This window comes from Hesperophylax consimilis, chromosome 16 (genome assembly GCF_061612785.1).
Source record: "Hesperophylax consimilis isolate HC1 chromosome 16, BYU_Hcon_1.0, whole genome shotgun sequence".
NCBI classification, from domain to species: Eukaryota; Metazoa; Arthropoda; class Insecta; order Trichoptera; family Limnephilidae; genus Hesperophylax; species Hesperophylax consimilis.
This window is the reverse complement of record NC_142851.1, coordinates 32,990,891-33,014,901: the sequence shown is the minus strand read 5'-3', so window position 1 is coordinate 33,014,901 and position 24,011 is coordinate 32,990,891. Positions and strand designations below refer to the sequence as shown.

The following is a 24,011-nucleotide window of genomic DNA, read 5'->3' as shown; positions in this document are numbered from 1 at the left end:
ATGTCTTGTCTATAGTTAAGATAGAGCATTGTCGAAATATATTATATATTTGTACAGAGTCCTTGAGGTGATCAAAAACAGCGCTATACAAATCATTCAAATATTATTATTATTATTATGGAAAAAATTGTTGTTTAGGCTTTATGAAGAGGAAGAATTATAATACTATTTTCGAATGGAGATTAATAATCAAAAATATTCATTTCAGTTGAGTGTCTATTCGTGGGCGGGCAGCGTTGGTGACGGCTGTACATTTATCTGTGGCTTCGGTTCACGGTGGGCATAGACACAGAGAGGTTTAATGACAGGTTCTCCAGGAGCTGAACAAACATGGCGATTCCCGCAAATGCGGGAACGAACATTCACAATCAGTAATAAACTTGTCCAATTCTGCTACATGCTTAATGCGCAAAAAATTATAAATAGCACTTGGTTTCAATAGCACTAGCACACTTATAAATAGCACTTGGCTTAATTACTACAAGAAATAACTATTTATGTTGTGGGAGATGGTAAAAGATGCATTAAAGTTTCATTTTTACTCAATCAAAGTTGTGTATGAAGGTTTTGAAATATGCACAAATTATTAAAATAACCCAAACTAACACCATAAAAACCTATTGGTGCATGTTTACTTAAACCCCCGACTTCAATAGTTGTCTCCATTAGATATTTAAGTTGAAATCAAGTGTTGTTTTTTTAAACATCCTTTGCATGCAGCGGAATTCTACAAGTTTACCATAACTTTATCCTATGACATGGCGCCCTGTAGAATCAAAAGATATTAATTGATACTTGATATTAATTTGACCGATAAGTTGTTATGGCAATCATTTGAAATAAATTATGTTAAATAACTGAATAAGTCTCTTAGAGCTTTTTATCCACCCCTGATTTATTGTATGAGTAAATAAAATAATAGTATAATAACTATTATAACTAGTATAACTAACTTTTGGCATTGTTCAATTCAATCTTCAAGTAATAAATTTTGTCTTCCCTAATGTACCATTTGATTTTTCTAACCAGTAGAAGAAATGATGGAAGTTGTGTTTATTACACATGCTACATTTTGTCATCTTTGATGCATCTCGGCACCGCCATCTTTATTAATACAGGCCATGTTGTAGAAGCTGCACTAACAGTTAAAGATACCTGACTTCTTAAGCAAATTTTAGTACTAAACCCTACTAAACCCAGTGCAAGAAATCCGAAATAGGTCTCTTTAACAGTCAGTGCAGTTTCTATGGCCCAGGGGGGTATAACTCCGATCGAAAATTGTAACCGAAATATTGTGACATCATATGATCGCCTAACTGTATCCACCAATGATAAACTCTGAGAGTCTATAGAAAAAACTTTCAGAGTTTTTCATTGGTGTATAGAATAATAAGTAGGCCCCGAATGAGAATTGTACTATCTATATATTGGCATATCTATGGTTTTTTAGGACCAATTTGTTTCATACAAAAAGCCCGAAGATATCGATTTAGTGAGTGGTTTATTTATGGCATGGCCTGTAATTATAAAGATGGCGGTGATCTTAATTACAAGGTGTCATTTTCAAAATTGGGACCGATCGGAGTACCTATCTAAAATACGGTGACCGGACAACTCATCAAAATGACAATTCAACCCACATAAAAAGTGCTATAAAGTTATGAAAAGTGATGAAACAAAAACTAGGTTAAATAGTTCTAATTATATTTTCATAACTTTGTAGCACTTTTGATAGGTGTGTTGAATTGTCATTTTGAGGAGTTATCATGGAACCCTAAAATACAATGTTTTTTAAGAGAAAAATGTGAAATGTGTATTTCTTTTGTATAAACTTCTTTAGCACTTAATGTACCTACCTATAATAAGGTAAGTGGAATCAGATTTTGTGATTTTTCAAGGGTCTGCTTTTTAGCTAAAATGCAATTATCAATCCAACAATTATAATAATCTGTGAGTCTGCGCCAGTATTATCCTAATTATTATAATGTCAGGTTACGCTTAGGTAAATACTTGCCTGTGATTTGCTAAATTGTCCAAGCATCCTTCAATGAACTTGAAGCGTATGAACTTGTCAGTGTTGTACCCCAGGAGAGTGCACAGAGCCTTCTCTGCTTCGAGTGCTAAATCTTCTCCCAGTTGTTTCTGACAAAAGATAACAGTGGCTTAGTCACATTACATTACACAGTTTCATATTACAACAAAAACAGAAGACATTTGAATTTAAATAAATTTGTTTACAAAATACAGTAGAACCTCGTTAATTCGAAATCCAGCGGACATCAAAAATCAAATTTCGAATTAACGAATTCCCACGTAATTCGAAATTTTATGAAACAAAAAAAAAAAAAAAATACGCCGAAAATCGATTTTCTCGGCCGCCTCTACAAATCTGGGTGGTATTTTAGTTGTAAATTCGTATTAATACCAATTATTTCTTTATTTTCGCGGTCGATTACCGTAGCGGCCGGCCCTTTAAATTCAGATATTCGCAATAAATTCGTAAAAATGCTATATATTTACGCGTAAATCGAGATTTTGCTGCGGATTTCGGTCGCGGCCTACCCTTTAAATTGAGATATTCGTAAAAATACGATATATTTCCGCGTAAATCGAGATTTCGCGTTAATTTTCCGTCGCGGCCGGCCCTTTATTTCAAATATCTGAATTTGAATTCGTAAAAATAAGATATATTTCCGCGTAAAACGAGGATTCGCAGCCGTATTCCGTCGCGGCCGGCTCTTCAAATTCAGATATTCGAAATAAATTCATAAAAATGCTATATATTTACGCGTAAATCGAGATTTCGCTGCCGATTTCGGTCGCGGCCTACCCTTTAAATTGAGATATTCGTAAAAATACTATATATTTCCGCGTAAATCGTGATTTCGCGGTAATTTTCTGTCGCGGCCAGCCCTTTAAATTAAGATATTCGTAAAAATACGATATATTTCCGCGTAAATCGATATTTCGCGGTAATTTTCCGTCGCGGCCGGCCCTTTATTTCAAATATCTGAATTTGAATTCGTAAAAATACGATATATTTCCGCGTAAAACGAGGATTCGCGGCCGTATTCCGTCGCGGCCGGCTCTTCAAATTAAGATATTCGAAATAAATTCATAAAAATGCTATATATTTACGCGTAAATCGAGATTTCGCTGCCGATTTCGGTCGCGGCCTATCCTTTAAATTGAGATATTTGTAAAAATACTATATATTTCCGCGTAAAACGAGGATTCGCGGCCGGCTCTTCAAATTCAGATATTCGAAATAAATTCATAAAAATGCTATATATTTACGCGTAAATCGAGATTTCGCTGCCGATTTCGGGCGCGGCCTACCCTTTAAATTGAGACATTCGTAAAAATACGATATATTTCCGCGTAAATCGAGATTTCGCGGTAATTTTCTGTCGCGGCCGGCCCTTTATTTCAAATATCTGAATTTGAATTCGTAAAAATACGATATATTTCCGCGTAAAACGAGAATTCGCGGCCGTATTCCGTCGCGGCCGGCTCTTCAAATTAGATATTCGAAATAAATTCGTAAAAATATGATATATTTCCGCGTAAATCGAATTTTGTCGGCAGTTTTTCGTCGCGGCCGGCCTTTTAAGTTCAGTTATTTGAAGTAAATTCGTAAAAATATGTCATATTTCGGCATGGATCGAAATTTTTCGGCCGATTTCCGTCGCGCCGTATTTTTTCAACTCGGATATTCGAAGTAAAGTTAGTAAAAATACGATATATTTCCGCGTAAATTGAAATTTCGCGTCCGATTTCCGTCGCGGTGATGAAATACGATATATTTACGCGTAAATCGAAATTACGCGGCCGAGTTTCGTCGCGGCCGACCCTTTAAATTCAGATATTTGGCGTAAACTCGTAAAACTACGACACATATCCGCGTAAAATGTATTTTCTCGGCCCTTTAAACTCGGATATTCGAAATAAATTTGAAAAAATATGACATTCCAGTGTAAATCGTTTCAGATTTACAAAATAATAATACTAATTAGGACGATGTATAACCACGTAAAAATACATTTTTCGGCGTTTTACCGCCACGGCTGACTTTTAGATTCAGATTTACGAAATATTATGATTTATTTTCGCAAAAATCAAATTTTTTCGAATTACACGAACAAATTTTCGTGCGCGGACAAAAATAAATTTCGAATTACGAATTAACGAATTTCGAATTAAAAAAAATTTTGTATGAAAAAATTTTTCAGCGGAAATTTTTTTTGCGAAAATTTCGAATTACGCGTTTTTTCGAATTATCGGGGTTCGAATTAACGGGGTTCTACTGTAATCATTAGTAGATTAGCAACAAAAGTCGCAATATGATACACTCTCGGTATCGCCATGGTGAAAGACCACCATTCAGAACCCTTCCCTTACGATGCTAGAAAATACCTCGAGATCTGGTGCTGTGTACTGTGATGAATCAAATTTCATCACAAGTAAATTTGAGTTATAAAATGAGAGTGAAACCCCGCACCTCTCTAGCTCACTACCGCACCATTCGGTAAATTATCAAGATATTGGGCTCGGTGTTTAATTGTTCGAATTATAGGGACTACACTGTACGTTTAGCGTGCAGAATACATGCATGTAAGTTTGAATAAATTAAGAAAGCTGTAATTTCCTCACGATATAGTTATCCTGCAGCAGGTCCCAGAGCAGTGTGTTGCCCGGCTTGCACACGTCGTCCATCTTGAGATTGAAGTGAAGCGTATGCTGGTCGAGGTGTGCGTGCCGCGGGCAGTCGGCGGGCGGGCCGTCGGGCGCCCTGAACCCCAGCGCCGCGTAGCCCGGCTCCATTACGCCCAGACCGGGCGTCACGCGGTAGCCGCCCATGCATTGCGCCTGGAATTAAAGAGTTACATTAGGCGTGGCCCTTGTGAAGGTCCAATATTCAGTATCGAATGCGCGACATATATAAGTTTGGGAACCCCTGTTCTAGAGGCATACCAACGTGCCCTAGTTAAAGCTGAACGTGATACGACAAACCACAAACGGCTGAGTCAAAATATTGGCAAATTTTTGATCCAAACCGCGGCTGAAACTCTTTTCAATTGAGTCCTAAATCCTGTATCTAAATTTCGCCAATAAACAATTAGATAATGTTAATTAAGTGTTAATCTCAAGTGACCTACCAGGTAAGTATTGTACTGTATATTTTCTCCATAAATAGTTAAGTAATAACATAGATCACTGTAGAAATGTATTATAATTTTTTACAGCGCCCTTGAGCTGTTTTTGCACAAAAACGGCGCTATACAAGTCATCCAAGTATTATTATTATTATTACTGACCGAAATCTAAACTTTGGTGGGTCACTAAAATAAACGTTTTTTGAAAAATGCAAACCAATGGATGCAATATAACACCAAATCCAAAAACTAGAATTAATGGAGAGAGAATGCAATTAATGGACACGTCGCTGAAACATTCACCAAAAAGAACAATGGTAATAATAAAAAATGTTTGCATTCCGACTTGCCTGAGCTGCCAATCTGGCCAGTTCTTCCTCCAGCCCCGATTCCTCGCCGTCAAAATCCGCCATGTTCTTATCTGACTTGTTGGTCATTGCAGATGACAGACTGGCCTCCCCGTCATCGCCACTCATCAGCTCCATGAGTTGCCTGCAAGTGGAAATTACTGAGTGAGACGAGGAAGAAAAAAGTTGCTAATCAAGTAAGTCACTTTCTGATGGGACTACAAATAATTGTTAATCAAGTAAGTCACTTTCAGATGGGACTACAAATAATTGTTAATCAAGTAAGTCACTTTCTGATGGGACTTCAAATAATTGGTAATCAAGTAAGTCACTCTCTGATGGGACTACAAATAATTGTTAATCAAGTAAGTCACTTTCTGATGCGACTACAAATAATTGTTAATCAAGTAAGTCACTTTCTGATGGGACTAAAAATAATTAATTGTTAATCAAGTAAGTCACTTTCTGATGGGACTACAAATAATTGTTAATCGAGTAAATCACTTTCTGATGGGACTACAAATAATTGATTTAGATATTTAATTTATTTAACCTCTCGGGCTAATTTGTTCGCTTTTGGGAACAGCTCATATGGTTTCATATAAATTCTTGTGTCTACCTTACTGTCATGGTGAGAGATATGATCTAAACAATGGTAGAAAGAGAAAACACCATGCTTTGTATTCAAATCTAGAATTTAACCACAGAAGAATTAAAATGTACACATCCGTGAAACCAAAGGTTCCAAGCGCAATTTGAGTCAAATTTATGAAACTTTTAAAATTTTTTACTAATTATTTTTATGTGAAAAAAGTGAGGTAACAATATTTTTTAATTTTTTTTTCTTGTTTATTCTAGATCTTGGGGAAGGTGGTGCAATCCCACGAGCTCCATATTATACATAGAATATATAAATTAAATATTAAAAATATTGTAATATAACACAGTAAACGAAAACAAAATATAATAATGCAAAAAAAAAACATAATGAAACTAAAATTTGTTTAAAAAAGAAAAAATATTAAAAAAATATATATGTATTTATATTTTTTTAATCTACCACATCAGGAATTCGCTCCATCGCTTGTAGATAGGTCCCTGCCAGAAGTGCAGTGCTGCCGCCACAAGACCGTTTTCGCTCGAGGCTAGTCGTGTGTTTATGATACATTAGTTTTATAAAATGTGTTTTTTTTTTTCATTATAATTAATTTAAGTTTACTGGTTCAAGAAAATACTTACGGTGAGCTATTTTTAAAAAAATTTATGTGTGCATTAAAAATTGTAATAATTCAAAAAATATTTGTGTATTTCTAAAATTTATTTCTAAAATTTATTTTATTTATTTATTTCTATTTATAAAATTTGAAAGCTCGTTTCATTACCTTTCAAAAACAGTTTTTAGTTTTCGATGATATTCAGAAATATTACATTTTTTTGATCTTATTGCAAAGCGGATATATACACAAATTCTGACAGAAAATGCCAGAGGCCTGAGGGGTTAATCACTAGACAATATTAACCACTCTCAAGTGAAAAATGTAAAACAGAAAAACAAAAAATTTGTTCGCAATTGAACCCAGGACCTCCGCCTTGCCGGGGCATTGCTTTACCTACTGAGCTCTGCCTCAAACCAATGTTACGGCATTTCTCTGCAATTAAAAATGACTGAAGTTGATATGGTACAATTAGCTCAGTGATCAGGTTGGAGCTGCCATAGTTAACTAGGACTCTTCAGCTATAATTAAAAAAAAAAACAAAATGGGAGGAAACAATGGGAGCGATTTAACTATTACTGTATAAGCACCGGTCATTAGGATGCTAATCTCTATATACAAAAAGGAAAATAAGGCTGATGCTGTATGGAGGGTCTTTTTGGGGAGAGGAATGAGTGAACATAGGTCCCGAAGAGACTCGTGTTGTAGATAGAAAGAAGAAGACAGTAGAAGTGTTGAACTCGAGAACGAGTTTTAGAAACGAATCGTTCTTTTCTACAAATTTAGGGGGCGCGTTTCCTGACTATGCACTGGTGTAGAAGGGATCAATGACGTAAGTTCCTGAGAGCATCTTCCCATGAAATACCGGTATAATATAACAAAGATTCCCACCTGACACCTATGCTCTAAAGATTGCAAACCGTTGGCTAAAATAGTACATGTAATAATAAAAACTACCTTGCGTCGATGGTGTCGCAGAGCGCGGGGCACTGGTGCATGTTCTGTCCCCCCTCCCCCTTGAGCGTGGCGGTGCGGCGCAGCGTGGCTCCCGTGGGCAGCTGGCACACCTCCGCCTCGCTGCCCGAGCTCTCTTCTTCCGCGTCCGAGATGGACTCGATTAGCTCGCCCAGCTCCACTTTCGCTATATCTGGAACACATTACAACATATTATAACATCAGCTACTAAGAAAATAATACCAGCCAATTTCATTGAACAAGTCAAAGCTTAGTGGTGAAAAAGTTATAAAAACAATTACTTATGTATTTGCCATTTGATTTACACAATATATTGCAACGCTGGTTAAATAAGTTGAATACCTTCATGTCAAAACATACTAACGACATCAAGTAAAACGTTGAATAATATAAATGAAAGATAAAATTTACATATTCCTCTTACATCTAAATATGAGCAAATTATTGAAATATCACAGAACAAGAAACAACTATTTAGGTCGGGGGGGGGATGGAAAATATATGCACTAAATAAGTTATTATTTTCTTAGTTTGGGTTATTTAACCCCTCAGGTCTCTGGCATATTCTGTCAGAAGATATTCAGAGTATTTCCAATATACAATAAAATCCAAATAAATGGAATATATGTCACCTCATTTTTTTTGTCGTTTCATATAAAAATAATGAATATGAAAGATTCATAAATATTTCTCAAATTGTGGCTGGAAACATTGGTTTCATTTTAATTCTTCTGTCGTTAACTTTTAGATTTGAATACAAAGCTTGGTGTTTTCTCTTTCTAACACAGTCAAGACCATATTTCTCACCATGACAGTAAGAGACAACGATTTCTATGAGACCGTCCATCATGTACATCTATAAACCAACAATATTATAAACTGTTGTTTTCCAAGTAAAAAAAAGACATCGGAGACGACATCAAGATCTACTGATGAATACATAGTTAAATGTGTACCACGTCTTGTGTTTTTCCTCTTCCTGAGGACCTTCTTCTTTGGAGGTCTCCGGATGTCTTCAACACCGCTGCTGACGCTCCCCGAACTGGCGCCATCATCTTTGGTGCGCCTGGATAGTAAAAAATAAACAAATTGATTAATTCAAAGCTCGGCTTTGGAACTTTGGTTCTCAGAAGGGGACCCAGATTACAGTAGCATAATATAATACTAGTAGTTCTGGGAACAGTAGACCTTGCGTCCAAAAAAGTATGTTTATATTTCTCTTATTTAATAAATCAAAACTAAAATCATTAGATTTGTAAGTAGGTACTTAAATACCTGCCTACTTAATTATAAACCGTATGGTTCCAAAACTTTTTTTTTTAAATTTCAAATAAGGAATTTGTATACAATTTGTCCAAAGAAACTTCGTGGACAATTCTTTTTTCAAATTTTCTTTAGGCGGGTAGATACCATAATATTGAAAAAATCTAAATAAGAAAGTACAAATCACTATTTTGAAACGAAACGTACAAACAAATTTACTGATAGACGAATTGCTCAACGGTTGAGTTAAAACAGGATTTCGCTAAGCTCAGTCAATTATAAAAATGGCTTCTGGAAAACAAGTTTTACATAGATATATATGATTTGAAATTTTCGCGGCCAAAAGTATTATATTGATTTAATTTTGGGGTATTATGCAGAGCAGCGCTACCTCCTTCCTTTCGCAGGGCAGATGTACAGGGCTTGATGATGGACACTGTAATGCTGTCCGAAACGTGGGCTAAAGGAGGAGGAAGTGCAACACGGCATAATACACCAAAAATAAATCACTATAAAAGTTTAACGTAGTTCAAACTCACTTTTGTGACGATTTCGAGGTCTCTCCTTCTTTCTTTGCGATATTTTCTGGTTCACGGAGCCATTTCTGATCCGTTACTGTAACAAAAAACAGTACATTTTTAATCTGGTCCGTTTTATAGATTCCCCATCTTAACAGACGGATTGCAATCTATAATTCAAAGGTTTCAGGTGGGTCAGGTGGTGCTGTCTTTGTTCTACCAGTATTTCAATGGAAGATGCTCTGAGGAACGAGCGTCATTGATCCTTTCAGCACCTGTGCACGGTTTCGGTTTTGTACACGGGTGACATTGGTTACATAAGAAACGGGTCGTTTCCAAGACTTGCTACGTACGTAACGACGTATAAAATCAACGACTTACGAGTTCAACAACTCGTGTGTTTCCTCCCTCCTAAAATATGGGTTACTTCAAGATCCACGTTCACTCCTTCTTCTCCTCAAAAAGAACCACCACATGGCGTCCACAAAGATAACCTAGGCCTCGAGGTAATTTATCTTCCTCAGGGCCTCCTGCATGTAGTTAATGGTAAAAACATACATAAATGTTATTTTTTTTCAAATATTGAATAATTAAATAAAGAAATCAGACAAAGCTGCAGAAAACAGATACAGGAAGTGTGCGAGGAGAGCCTGAGCGTGCAATAGACTGAAGAGGCACAAGATAGGAAAGCCAGGACGTAACTGGCAGAAGTAATGGGTTCCCTACCCGACTAGATGAAGAGATGCAGAAAGTGTGCGAGGAGAGCCTGAGCGTGCAATAGACTGAAGCGGCACAAGATAGGAAAGCCAGGAGGTAACTGGCAGAAGTAACGGGTTCCCGACCCGACTAGATGAAGAGATGCAGAAAGTGTGCAAGGAGAGCCTGAGCGTGCAATAGACTGAAGCGGCACAAGATAGGAAAGCCAGGAGGTAACTGGCAGAAGTAACGGGTTCCCGACCCGACTAGATGAAGAGATGCAGAAAGTGTGCAAGGAGAGCCTGAGCGTGCAATAGACTGAAGCGGCACAAGATAGGAAAGCCAGGAGGTAACTGGCAGAAGTAACGGGTTCCCGACCCGACTAGATGAAGAGATGCAGAAAGTGTGCAAGGAGAGCCTGAGCGTGCAATAGACTGAAGCGGCACAAGATAGGAAAGCCAGGAGGTAACTGGCAGAAGTAACGGGTTCCCGACCCGACTAGATGAAGAGATGCAGAAAGTGTGCAAGGAGAGCCTGAGCGTGCAATAGACTGAAGCGGCACAAGATAGGAAAGCCAGGAGGTAACTGGCAGAAGTAACGGGTTCCCGACCCGACTAGATGAAGAGATGCAGAAAGTGTGCAAGGAGAGCCTGAGCGTGCAATAGACTGAAGCGGCACAAGATAGGAAAGCCAGGAGGTAACTGGCAGAAGTAACGGGTTCCCGACCCGACTAGATGAAGAGATGCAGAAAGTGTGCAAGGAGAGCCTGAGCGTGCAATAGACTGAAGCGGCACAAGATAGGAAAGCCAGGAGGTAACTGGCAGAAGTAACGGGTTCCCGACCCGACTAGATGAAGAGATGCAGAAAGTGTGCAAGGAGAGCCTGAGCGTGCAATAGACTGAAGCGGCACAAGATAGGAAAGCCAGGAGGTAACTGGCAGAAGTAACGGGTTCCCGACCCGACTAGATGAAGAGATGCAGAAAGTGTGCAAGGAGAGCCTGAGCGTGCAATAGACTGAAGCGGCACAAGATAGGAAAGCCAGGAGGTAACTGGCAGAAGTAACGGGTTCCCGACCCGACTAGATGAAGAGATGCAGAAAGTGTGCAAGGAGAGCCTGAGCGTGCAATAGACTGAAGCGGCACAAGATAGGAAAGCCAGGACGTAACTGGCAGAAGTAACGGGTTCCCGACCCGACTAGATGAAGAGATGCAGAAAGTGTGCAAGGAGAGCCTGAGCGTGCAATAGACTGAAGCGGCACAAGATAGGAAAGCCAGGACGTAACTGGCAGAAGTAACGGGTTCCCGACCCGACTAGATGAAGAGATGCAGAAAGTGTGCAAGGAGAGCCTGAGCGTGCAATAGACTGAAGCGGCACAAGATAGGAAAGCCAGGAGGTAACTGGCAGAAGTAACGGGTTCCCGACCCGACTAGATGAAGAGATGCAGAAAGTGTGCAAGGAGAGCCTGAGCGTGCAATAGACTGAAGCGGCACAAGATAGGAAAGCCAGGAGGTAACTGGCAGAAGTAACGGGTTCCCGACCCGACTAGATGAAGAGATGCAGAAAGTGTGCAAGGAGAGCCTGAGCGTGCAATAGACTGAAGCGGCACAAGATAGGAAAGCCAGGAGGTAACTGGCAGAAGTAACGGGTTCCCGACCCGACTAGATGAAGAGATGCAGAAAGTGTGCAAGGAGAGCCTGAGCGTGCAATAGACTGAAGCGGCACAAGATAGGAAAGCCAGGACGTAACTGGCAGAAGTAACGGGTTCCCGACCCGACTAGATGAAGAGATGCAGAAAGTGTGCAAGGAGAGCCTGAGCGTGCAATAGACTGAAGCGGCACAAGATAGGAAAGCCAGGACGTAACTGGCAGAAGTAACGGGTTCCCGACCCGACTAGATGAAGAGATGCAGAAAGTGTGCAAGGAGAGCCTGAGCGTGCAATAGACTGAAGCGGCACAAGATAGGAAAGCCAGGACGTAACTGGCAGAAGTAACGGGTTCCCGACCCGACTAGATGAAGAGATGCAGAAAGTGTGCAAGGAGAGCCTGAGCGTGCAATAGACTGAAGCGGCACAAGATAGGAAAGCCAGGACGTAACTGGCAGAAGTAACGGGTTCCCGACCCGACTAGATGAAGAGATGCAGAAAGTGTGCAAGGAGAGCCTGAGCGTGCAATAGACTGAAGCGGCACAAGATAGGAAAGCCAGGAGGTAACTGGCAGAAGTAACGGGTTCCCGACCCGACTAGATGAAGAGATGCAGAAAGTGTGCAAGGAGAGCCTGAGCGTGCAATAGACTGAAGCGGCACAAGATAGGAAAGCCAGGAGGTAACTGGCAGAAGTAACGGGTTCCCGACCCGACTAGATGAAGAGATGCAGAAAGTGTGCAAGGAGAGCCTGAGCGTGCAATAGACTGAAGCGGCACAAGATAGGAAAGCCAGGACGTAACTGGCAGAAGTAACGGGTTCCCGACCCGACTAGATGAAGAGATGCAGAAAGTGTGCAAGGAGAGCCTGAGCGTGCAATAGACTGAAGCGGCACAAGATAGGAAAGCCAGGAGGTAACTGGCAGAAGTAACGGGTTCCCGACCCGACTAGATGAAGAGATGCAGAAAGTGTGCAAGGAGAGCCTGAGCGTGCAATAGACTGAAGCGGCACAAGATAGGAAAGCCAGGAGGTAACTGGCAGAAGTAACGGGTTCCCGACCCGACTAGATGAAGAGATGCAGAAAGTGTGCAAGGAGAGCCTGAGCGTGCAATAGACTGAAGCGGCACAAGATAGGAAAGCCAGGAGGTAACTGGCAGAAGTAACGGGTTCCCGACCCGACTAGATGAAGAGATGCAGAAAGTGTGCAAGGAGAGCCTGAGCGTGCAATAGACTGAAGCGGCACAAGATAGGAAAGCCAGGAGGTAACTGGCAGAAGTAACGGGTTCCCGACCCGACTAGATGAAGAGATGCAGAAAGTGTGCAAGGAGAGCCTGAGCGTGCAATAGACTGAAGCGGCACAAGATAGGAAAGCCAGGAGGTAACTGGCAGAAGTAACGGGTTCCCGACCCGACTAGATGAAGAGATGCAGAAAGTGTGCAAGGAGAGCCTGAGCGTGCAATAGACTGAAGCGGCACAAGATAGGAAAGCCAGGAGGTAACTGGCAGAAGTAACGGGTTCCCGACCCGACTAGATGAAGAGATGCAGAAAGTGTGCAAGGAGAGCCTGAGCGTGCAATAGACTGAAGCGGCACAAGATAGGAAAGCCAGGAGGTAACTGGCAGAAGTAACGGGTTCCCGACCCGACTAGATGAAGAGATGCAGAAAGTGTGCAAGGAGAGCCTGAGCGTGCAATAGACTGAAGCGGCACAAGATAGGAAAGCCAGGAGGTAACTGGCAGAAGTAACGGGTTCCCGACCCGACTAGATGAAGAGATGCAGAAAGTGTGCAAGGAGAGCCTGAGCGTGCAATAGACTGAAGCGGCACAAGATAGGAAAGCCAGGACGTAACTGGCAGAAGTAACGGGTTCCCGACTCGACTAGATGAAGAGGAAAAAGTTGTGAAGTCTTTGAAGTCATTTTAATTATATTAAAATGAAACACTTTAATTAATAACAATTTACATGTTTCAAAGGCAATGGCTTTAATAGTTAAAGCTTGTAACGGACGTACTGCTCCGTGATCGGGCGCGGTCGCCCCATATTAAAATCTTTTATTTGCCTTAACTTTGCCTGTCCTTAAATTAAATAAACTGGAGTAAATGTATGTAAAATTAAACTATAAACCCTAAATTATGTAAAAATGAAAATGTCAATATATGAAAAGATAAATTGTGTAACCCTCTGTTTGTAAGAATGTAATGTTAAAACAATAAATTGTGACGGACGTACTGCTCCGGGCTCGGCCGCAGTCACCCACGTTAGGATTATAAGATAAATATAGAATTATAGAATAAAATAAATCCTAAATGTATAAAATGTATGTAACTGAAATGTAAATGTAACTATGTATGAAAATGTAAAAAGTTATCAATAAATGAAACGTCGGAGCTTGGATAGAGGTATACGGGCAGAGAAGTATTGTTAGAGCTGGTACAATCATGAGAGCATTTAATTTGGGCACGATTATTAGAGTCGTGCTTATACGAGAGGGAACGTTCGGCCCCGGCCCGAAGCAAGGGGCCGTGCGCCGTCGTAGCGTGCGAGGTGATTCGCCGTCAGAACGTTCCCCAAGCGCGATTCTGAGGATCGTGTCTGAACAAAGAGAGGCCGTGGTCGCGTTCGACCACGAGCCCGAAATTACCGGCCGAGAGGCGGTAGCCAACCCGGCGGCGGGCCGCGGGCGCGTCACAAACACGGGCTTCGATTCCAGGAATCAAAGAGAAAGCGGGCCCGTGTGAGCGTCGCTCGGCCAGCGAAGGCCGCCGGGGTCCTATAAAACGGGCAACAGTCCCTTGAAAAGTTAGATATCCAGCAACCACCACCAGCTCTACACTTCTCTCTGCTCAGCCTTCTACCTCGCTCCGACTTCTGACTCTACTCGCCTTCTCTTCTTCTTCTGACCCTCGCCTCACCCCGGACCTCTCTGCCTCTACAACAAGACCCGGACTCTACGACAAGGACCAGAATCAGCATCGGACCAGCTACAACGGCTTCAGAGACGGCCCCGTTCTACCCCTCCACGCCACTGAAGGAAGACATCTCACGCCTCCACGGATTGGGATCACCGCCCTGTTTACAGTCTTGTGTGTCACACATTACGTCTGATACAAAGCTAATTTTCACTACCTGGCGGAGAAACCATTGGCTTTGAAACATGCAGATTATTAGATTATTATTACAAAGTGTTTCATTTTTATATAAGGAATAAAATTATGACTATAGTTAATTTGTTACCCGTGTTTAAAATTTGCTGCTTGGATTGCTTCCGGGGAGTTGGTCCCGTTTCTTCACCAGATGAACTCAATTCTTCACACTGTGGAAAGTAATTAGATTAGTTTATTTTTTCTATTTATCTAAAAAAAAACATAATATACTGTAGTAGAATTTTGTTAATATTTTGTTTTTCCTACAATAAGCAATTTACTTTGAAGACAGAAAAAATAATACATTGTTAACCTCTCAGACAAAGACATTTATATACTATGTGTTCCTTTGAAAACTGTCAAAACGTGATAATTTTTGTGTTATTTACGAGTTTTGCTAAAAGCATCATAACTCACGTCTTGGGAAACGTAGCCTCATTCTAAAAAATGTTTTGGAAAGATTATGAAATCCAATATCGCATTGTGTTGTTATAAGTAAATATTTACGTTTCTAAATATATATTTTATGAAAACGTCAAAAATATGTAAGAATCGATAACCATTATTTCAAAGCCGTGAAAAATGTACTTTTTTCTGAGTATCACAAAGAAATAACACTTTATATATTGAAGAAATACACGGTGTCCGGAAACTCGTAGTACAAGCGGGAAACTGGAGAATCTACACCACATGGGGAACCCAAAAAAACATAAAGTTTTTTGTTTTGAGCATTTTCAAAAAAAAAAAAAACCAAAAAAAAATATTTTTCGGCTATTTTAGGGTTAAAGTTTTTTCTGGTGTTTAGGGTTGAATAACAGATGTTTAAACCCTGCAGAGCAGAAATATTTTATGATTACACCGAGTTAAATGAAGGGTGATTTCAAAATAATGCTTCAAATCCGAGTTTCTTCATTTGTTTTACTTTCAAATAGTTTTAATTAGTTGGGTACTTTGATCTTCAGTAATAATTTATAAGAATTTGATTAAAAAAAAAAAAAAAAAAAATCAACTTCAAACTCGATTTACTCGATAACGAAAGCTCAAATAAAAATAAAAAATACTACAAAATCGACTCCAAATGTGATGTAGATTCACCAGTTTCCCGCTTGTACTACGAGTTTCCGGACACCCTGTATAATTAAAAACTATTAGTCACCTCAAAATATTAACGGTCCAAACTAAAATATTTTTAATAAATTATTTAGAAACGCAATAAATTATGAACGAACAAGTTTCAATCGGCTTAAGTAATGCAGTTCTACGTTCCATAGATATTGTTGAATACAGACGCGTAGCGTTATTCATTATTGATACTCTGTTTTTTAAATCATGGCAATCCGTATACTAGTGATGGAAATAAATCGATTTTTGTAAAATCTCGCGCGTTTACGTGAAAAGACGTTCTAATGTCTTGACCGCTATTATCATATTTACGTCTTTTGACGTTCTAATGTTCTGAGTGGTTAACATTATTCTAAATACAATCACCATTCAGGCAGAGTAACCAACCCACATGCACAAGTATTTAGATATATAAATTTGATTGCTAGAGCAATACTCTTATTTAAAAGCTTTCAAATTTTCTTATTATTTTGCGGATAGATAAAACTTTGATATTTCCGTTACATAAACTTAACAGTTGTTTTATGTATGTATATTACAGTTTATGTAACATAGTAATATTATAAAAAATAGTGATATTCCCCTACTAGAAGAATTGGGTTTAACATACCGGATCCTCATCAGAATTGGTCGGATCCATGCTGACGCTGGCCTCGCTGGAGGAGTCGTGGTGCAGCAGCGAGCAGGGCGGCGCGTGCACGTGGGCGTGCGCATGCGGGTGCGTGTGCGTGTGGGCATGCGCATGCTGGTGAGCGGCGAGCGGAGCCTGTGCGGCACTCCCACGCTCCAGGGACGCGCCCGCCAGCGCCGCGGCCGCTTGCGAACTGCGCGACCACATCACACGCATCAGGGCCGACGCCAGGTACAGACTCTGGAAATATATTAGTTTAATAGATTTACATTACTGAAAAAATATTGATAACATTCAAAGAATGTGAAAAGTGACGTTACGATAACACTTAACATATCACGAGATTTTAAATGGGAACCGCATATCACGGGGATCGTCAGGAGACGGAATTCAATAACATACTTACTCAGGAAACCCTTCCTTGATCTAACACCGGACATCTTCACCACCAACAAAATGTAAATCTCCGCGGACGCTCCAAAAACCATTTAAAAAACACCTTCTGCATTCAATCCTAGGAAACAATTCCTTGCAAAGAGATGGAACAGAGCATGGAACAAACTTCCACAACATAGTCAGCGATGCTACTAATAACTTAACTTTAAGCTTAATTGAATTCTTATTTGGAGAGAAGAAAGGATTAACTAATTTTAAAATTTAAAACAACTCAATGACAGTTGTGTATTGTGACTTATTGTGATATGAGTACATCAGCAGAATGTTGCTGCTCATTAAATAATAATAATGATGTTAAAAATATATAAAAACACATGCGCAACCTCTCCTGGAATATGTCTCCAAACATGGAGTCCATATTTCACGACGGATGTAGATCTAAAAGAGAGAGTTCAGAGAGGATTTACAAAAATACCAAGAGCTTTAAGAGACCAGCAATATGAAGATTAGGCTCAAAGAACTAAAATTACCAACATTAAAAGAAAGAAGAAAAGGGGGTGACTTGACCGAGACTTCACTAACACAAATGTAAATCTCCGTGGACACTTTTTACATACAATTTACAAAACACCTTTTGCATCAAATCCTACGTAACACTTCCTTGCAAATAGAGTAGTGGATGCATGGAACAAATTTCCACAACATGTCTTCGACGATACAAATATAAATCAATTTAAAGCTCAGATAGAAAGGACTAACTTATTGTGTAATTAGATAAGAGCGCATCAGCAGAGTACTGCCTGCTCATTCACTATAATAATAATAAATAATAACACATTCTAATCTAGTCACTTCTATCTTTAGTAGCTGCTAATTGAGACACTTACAGTGACTACCTCGTCACATGAAGCGATTTTGTCGCTACTATTCGAGTATAAACGAAATGGCTTTATCAAATTACACATTATATTTGCATATACTTGGTATTAAGTCACTTTATTGATATACTTGCTGACGTGTACCCGGCGTTGCTAGGGTTTATCCTTAGTAGATAGACATATACCATAACGGACTTTTCTATAGATCTTTTTAAAATATACAATTCTGCAGTACATCATTTTGAGGTATCTCATAAGGTTTAGACGGCATTAGCAATGTAGTGCCCGAAAATATATTATTACGACTTTATTACAAAACATCGACTTTTCTCTACTTTCTATAAATATAATATGCACGTATTATATATGTAAACCTTCTGGAAGAAATTCTCTAAATGATAGTGAAAACCCTATCAAAATCCGGTGAGTATAGTGACATTATTTTATACTATTTAAAGATTTTCACTGGTTTCGGTACCTCCGAACCTTCATCAGGATTATTTTTATAACAGTACTGATTATGGTACAGAGGTACCGAATTAAATTTATCTAAAATGTCAAGTCACAATGTGTTTGCTTCTTTTGAAAAATCACCATATTTGTGTTTGTCTGTTGTAGGTTGGTTGGTTGCTTGCCTGTTCACTGTGGTCCCGTGGCGGCAGACTGCACAGCAGCTGGTAGAGGTGCGAGCACGGGCCCGCCGCCAGGTTCTTGATGAAGCCGGGCAGCAGATCATACACCTGCTTGCTGCAGTGCTTCAGCTGGGCCGCCTGCCAGATCAGGTCCACATGCTCGTCGGTGATGCGGTTCTCCACAGCCAAGAACTTCAGGATTATGTGCGCCTGCTTGATCACCTGAAAACATTCAACAATTGAACAATTGGACCATGTTAACCACTACTGTAAATAGTGTTTTCTTTCGCTGGAAATCACTTTCGTAGTGGAAGACGATTGTAGCTGCGTAATCAATACTGTTTCATGCAGACAATGGTAAGTGATGCAGGATGGCAGATGGCCGACACATACCATTTGCGTTATACCACAATTGAAATGATTGCTAACATTATAAATTCAGTAAATTTTTTTGACAGTATGATACTGTAGCAAATCTCACGTTTTCTATTGAAAATAATAACGCAAACTCTTCAAGTAGTGAAGATATGACCACAAAAAGATTTCAATTCATTTCTAACCCGTTTCATGTACAGCATGTTAAGTGGTTCCATGACAATATGTCGCTTTACGAACCTTAGATGACCTGAACCTTTGAAAAACAACATGATGTTAAGTATTCCTTAATCTGCCACCCCAAAAAACGGACAAGTGTCCAATTATTAGTGAAAGCGGCGGATAATATGCTGGTATTTTGGAAAACCAAACAAACACCGCTATTCATCTTTAGTAAAATTAGCATTTAGCGAGAAGGCTCCATTTTGTAAGCTAATTTAAAGAAAAAACGTGGCAAAATGAAATGAAAAGAAACACATGCAACAGTCCTTAAACCAAAATAATTAATCCTGATGGCTGGTAAAATGGTCAGCGAGAGCAAGTAACTGAAAGTGTAAGAGTAAGCCCATCGTCCCACAGGCCGGTAAGCAATTGACATAAACCAAATACTGTAAGACCTTGTGCAGGAAAGTTCCACACTGAACTGCGCCGCAGACGCTACCTTACTATAACAAACTTTATTTTCTACGCAGGGTCTTACAGCACTCGGTTTATGTCGATTGCTTACCGACCCGTGAGACGACGGGCTAAGATAAACCAACCCGTCGGTATAGAAAAGCTTGGCGCACGAGTCTAGACACGTGACGGGCTGCTGAATTCGACACAAGAATAAATGCGAATTATAGAGCTAATTTTATGCAGTCAACTATAAAAATAACAGCAAATTACGGTAGTTAGTCAGTAATAAGGCCGCGGATTACTGAGAGCGACATTACCTCGACGTGAAGATTGGGCCCGAACAGATGCTGCATTATCTGATTGGAGCAGAGCCACTGTGCGAGCTGCTGTCCCACCGAGTCGGCCTCCATAACGGGCTCGCTGGCGCACATCTCGTTGAAGACAGAGATCTGCGTGTTGACCTGCGTGATGCCCGCCAGGCGCATGGTCAGCGTGGAGCTGCTGAAGTACTTGAAGGCCAGGTCCAGCCCATCCGCGTCCAGAGACACCGGCGAGTCCATTGGGTCCTTCACGGCGCCCCACATAAAATCTACAAAAAGATGTATAATAGTCAGACATTGAATGGGGCCCTTTTTACCCACTAACCTCTTGTGTGCCGCCATATCCAATAGGCACGAAAAAAAAAACTAATTTTTCTATTCTACTCTGCGGAAACCACTTATGGTAGATTGTATACTATGTTTATATATACAGTGGTACCTCGACATACGAGTGCCCCAACATACGAGTTTTTCGAGATACGAGCCGGCGAGCGAGTGATTTTTTGCTTTGAGTTACGAGCGAAATTCGAGATACGAGTTTGGTTTAGCAGGTCGGCCGGTAGCGGAAAAAGCTGTGGCCTGAAGCTGTAGCTGTAAGGATCTACGAAGAATTGAAACCCGATATGTCAGTAGAGAAGGAGATTGTGTCTCTGGGGAAATCCATGGGTCTAGAGGTGGAAGAGAGAGACGTGAACGCAGTCGTCGAGGAGCACACCCAGGAACTGACGACTGAGGAGATACAAGAGTTACAGTCACAGCAGCATACGGATGTTATGCAAGAAATTGGTTTCGAGGAGTCAGGGAGGAGGAGGTTATTTCTACAAGTGAGATAAAGGAGATCTTAGGAATGTGGGAGAAAGTTTCACAGTTCGTGGAAAAGAAACACCCAGAAAAAGTTGCAACAGGTCGTGCATCTGATCTTTTTAATGACACTTGCCTAACTCATTTCCGGAACATTCTGAGAGGGAGGAAGAAACAAACCTCCTTGGACATGTTTTTTTCTAAACGGCCTACAGGTGAAAGCGAGAGAAATGTAGCGAAAAAGGCAAAGCCCGGTAAGGATATCTAATTTATTTATTTACATTCTCTTTTTTGTTTTTGTAGAATAAATATTTGTCATTTATAAATACGTTTTTATTATTCAAAACCACGTAACAAAAATAACTGGGGTGACATTTTGGGGGTTGTCTAATTGTTTTGTATGGGGAAATCTGCATCGATATACGAGTAATTCAAGATACGAGCAAGGTTGCGGAACGAATTAAACTCGTATATCTCGTGAGGTACCACTGTACATAAACATATAGCCATTTAGCGTGACAAGTTGTTTGCAACATGGATACACTACACCAGTATAGGATATGAGTGTATTCCTGTGGAAGAAGGACCTACCAGGTAAAGACTACCATTTAAAAATAAAACATTACTTGAAAAAGCAGATCGCATGAGCCATTCTCCTGAATTTTAATAAACCAATTTTTGCTCAAAATATATTAGTCATTTTTTGAGCAAAATAATGCGTATTCAATGGTTCCCATAAACCATTTAGTCAACTATTGACCATTTTTGTCTAAGATAGGTATATTTTATTTTAAAACACGTATTTGGAAATATTTATTTACGAATATGCAATGATATATTGATAATTTTGTTGGGTTTTTTTGCATCTGACAATATGTATGGAGTATTTGACTAACCTGCCATAGTCTTGACGGACGGAACTCTCAGCTCCTTGTCCTCCAGACTGCACATGTACTTGAGCACCTTGCTGCGGAGCGGCAGGAAGAACTGCGATACGGCCCGGTAGTTCAGCCACAGCTTCAGGTCACCCACGGCTGCCACAATTGCGTGCGCCATCGACACGGGCAAGTTATCTGCCGTGGCGCTCTCAAACACGCCACTCATGGCGCATATACCGCCAGTCTTACAGAAGAGATTGACATTCCGGAGTAGGTAGACAGGGATCTCCGTATCGTGTAGGTCGCAGAAGACACTGAGGTTCGTTATTTCTTGGGGCGCTAGGTCGTCTAGTCTACTGAAGGCGGAGTGCTTACACGCTAGATACAAAGGAAAATTTAATAAAAATATTTTGGAAACTAATTGCATGAGCTTTTCTTTCTGTTCCGTGGTCCACGGTTCCTCCTCAAATGGCAGCTGGTCATCATTCGCTGCGATTTCATTACTGGCTTGCGATGTTGAAGGCTCATTTGAAGGTTCTGCTGTCGCTGCTTCTTCACTTGCATTAGTGTTGGATGGTTTGACAGGCAGAATGGGTTCTCCGCCAGAACCCGGGGGGGTCTTTGGCTCAGCCGGTAGCTTGGGAGGTCCGGCCTCCCCTGTGGCGGGTTCTTCTGCATTCTTCGCCTTGGCTAGTGTTGCAGCGACAAGCTCCTTCTTGAGAAATTTCAGTTGGCAAACAGCCAGATATAAAATACTTTGCACAACTAAGTTGAATCTGTCAAAGTTTTTCAAATCCTCTCTGTAGAAGCACATGCATTGCCTGAAAACGACGAAATAAAAATATAAAAATTTAAAATAATCATTAAAAAGGCGTTTTGAGTTAAGACTGCTCATTGATATAATGAAATGAGAACATGTTAGGCTAAATTTGAATGAATTGGCACAATGCTCCAATTATTGACAACGTAAACAAAATGCATCCAGATCTTCCGGAAATTTGCAGGATTTGAGTGATTTATCATATAATTACCTTTGCGGCCAGGATAGCACGTAGGCTGTAACTAACTCCACCTCCGATCGGGTTAGAAGTGGGTACTGCGAAACATCGGCGCTTAGTCTCGTTTCACCTGCGATAAATAAGATAAATTAAATGTGTTTACTCGTTATTCCGACTCTCAAATATTGTACGATGTATTTACATTCATCATTTAGCGAGAATTTGCACTAATTAACTATATTTTTGCCTAAAAAAATTTAACAACAATATTTCTTACATGTCACTAGCAGCTGTGAAAACTCAGAACAAGCTTCACACATTTTATAAAACAATCGCATAAATAAATTAATATTTTCCGATCGTCATTGAACTTTTTTTAACACTTGTACTTCATTTTTATAATACTTTGTTTATTGTCGTAGTACTATAAATTCACATAAACGTCAAATACAATTGATAATCCACCATTGTTGTCAAATATATTTTGCCATAAGGCTATTCAATGACAGTTTTAGTACTTACCGGCAACAGTTTTTATCTATGCTTTTCTAGTACTTACCTAATCTCTTATAAAAGGCTTCAATCATAAAAAATAATTTAAATTTTTATCCTTTTATTTATAATTATTTTATTCAGATAAGTGAAGTTATGAAGATGTTAACTATTTTATTTTCCTCTTTCCAAAAAACTGCGAGGTTAAAATATATTTCCTTTTGAATGTGAAAAAATTGGTACACTTCTGGGAAGAAAGTTTATTTCAGACATCCTCAAATATTTTATTTGTATATGGCTGCTTAGTATTGTACTTTAATAAAATTGAGGGCGATGCTAGTAATAACAATAAAAGTAGCAGGCAGTCAGTTCCATCTTTACCCTATGGGCACACGAGAAACAAGCCCAGCGCACCCGACCTAAGGCGGCTCGGAGCTCATGCCGGGTTTAGGGGGTAAAAATGACCAGGCCCGGGCAGAGCCAGATTACTGAACCCTTTGAGCCAGATTAAGGGTTCTAGCCCAAGATTCTTAGAAAATTTATACTTAACAAGGTTCGCTTATACAGACATTTTTTGGAAAAGAGGACATCGGGCCACCCTCAAACTCGTGACGTAACTCAAAATCAAGTTCAAGTTCGAAAGGAATGATTTCATCCACTTTTTTTAAGAAATACAAACATTATATTTGAAAATCTCCTACTACCACCACAGTGAGTGAAAATGTTGCTTGTGTCGTGATGGAGGATTTAGCCAGTTGAGGAATTAAGCTCACAATGCCTTGGGTGAGACCCAGACGCGATGATAACTTGCAAGCTCTTGACTTGACTCGAAGACCAGTTGGAGTCTGAAGGGAACGATCTCCTTCCCTTTTCACTAGGTATATAATAATATTTTTTGGTAAATCTATGTTAATGGCGTTGC

At 39.8% G+C, this 24,011-nt stretch overlaps 1 protein-coding gene across 1 annotated transcript in view; it reads right to left on the bottom strand.

Moving 5' to 3' along the window:
* Nucleotides 1–23,068, bottom strand: part of puf (ubiquitinyl hydrolase 1 puf) — a 101,118-nt gene extending 78,050 nt beyond the window's left edge. The window contains exons 1-13 of the mRNA XM_089641170.1: nucleotides 22,875–23,068; nucleotides 22,631–22,727; nucleotides 21,618–22,420; nucleotides 19,918–20,189; nucleotides 18,611–18,829; nucleotides 16,681–16,941; nucleotides 15,040–15,118; nucleotides 9,495–9,570; nucleotides 8,649–8,758; nucleotides 7,675–7,864; nucleotides 5,507–5,648; nucleotides 4,654–4,869; nucleotides 2,015–2,142 (exon numbers count right to left, since the gene is read on the bottom strand). Of these exons, the coding sequence (XP_089497296.1) occupies nucleotides 2,015–2,142; nucleotides 4,654–4,869; nucleotides 5,507–5,648; nucleotides 7,675–7,864; nucleotides 8,649–8,758; nucleotides 9,495–9,570; nucleotides 15,040–15,118; nucleotides 16,681–16,941; nucleotides 18,611–18,829; nucleotides 19,918–20,189; nucleotides 21,618–22,420; nucleotides 22,631–22,727; nucleotides 22,875–22,935 (2,654 nt within the window). The 5' untranslated portion in view covers nucleotides 22,936–23,068. The remainder of the gene's footprint in view (nucleotides 1–2,014; nucleotides 2,143–4,653; nucleotides 4,870–5,506; nucleotides 5,649–7,674; nucleotides 7,865–8,648; nucleotides 8,759–9,494; nucleotides 9,571–15,039; nucleotides 15,119–16,680; nucleotides 16,942–18,610; nucleotides 18,830–19,917; nucleotides 20,190–21,617; nucleotides 22,421–22,630; nucleotides 22,728–22,874) is intronic.
* Between the last annotated feature and the right edge of the window lie 943 nt (nucleotides 23,069–24,011).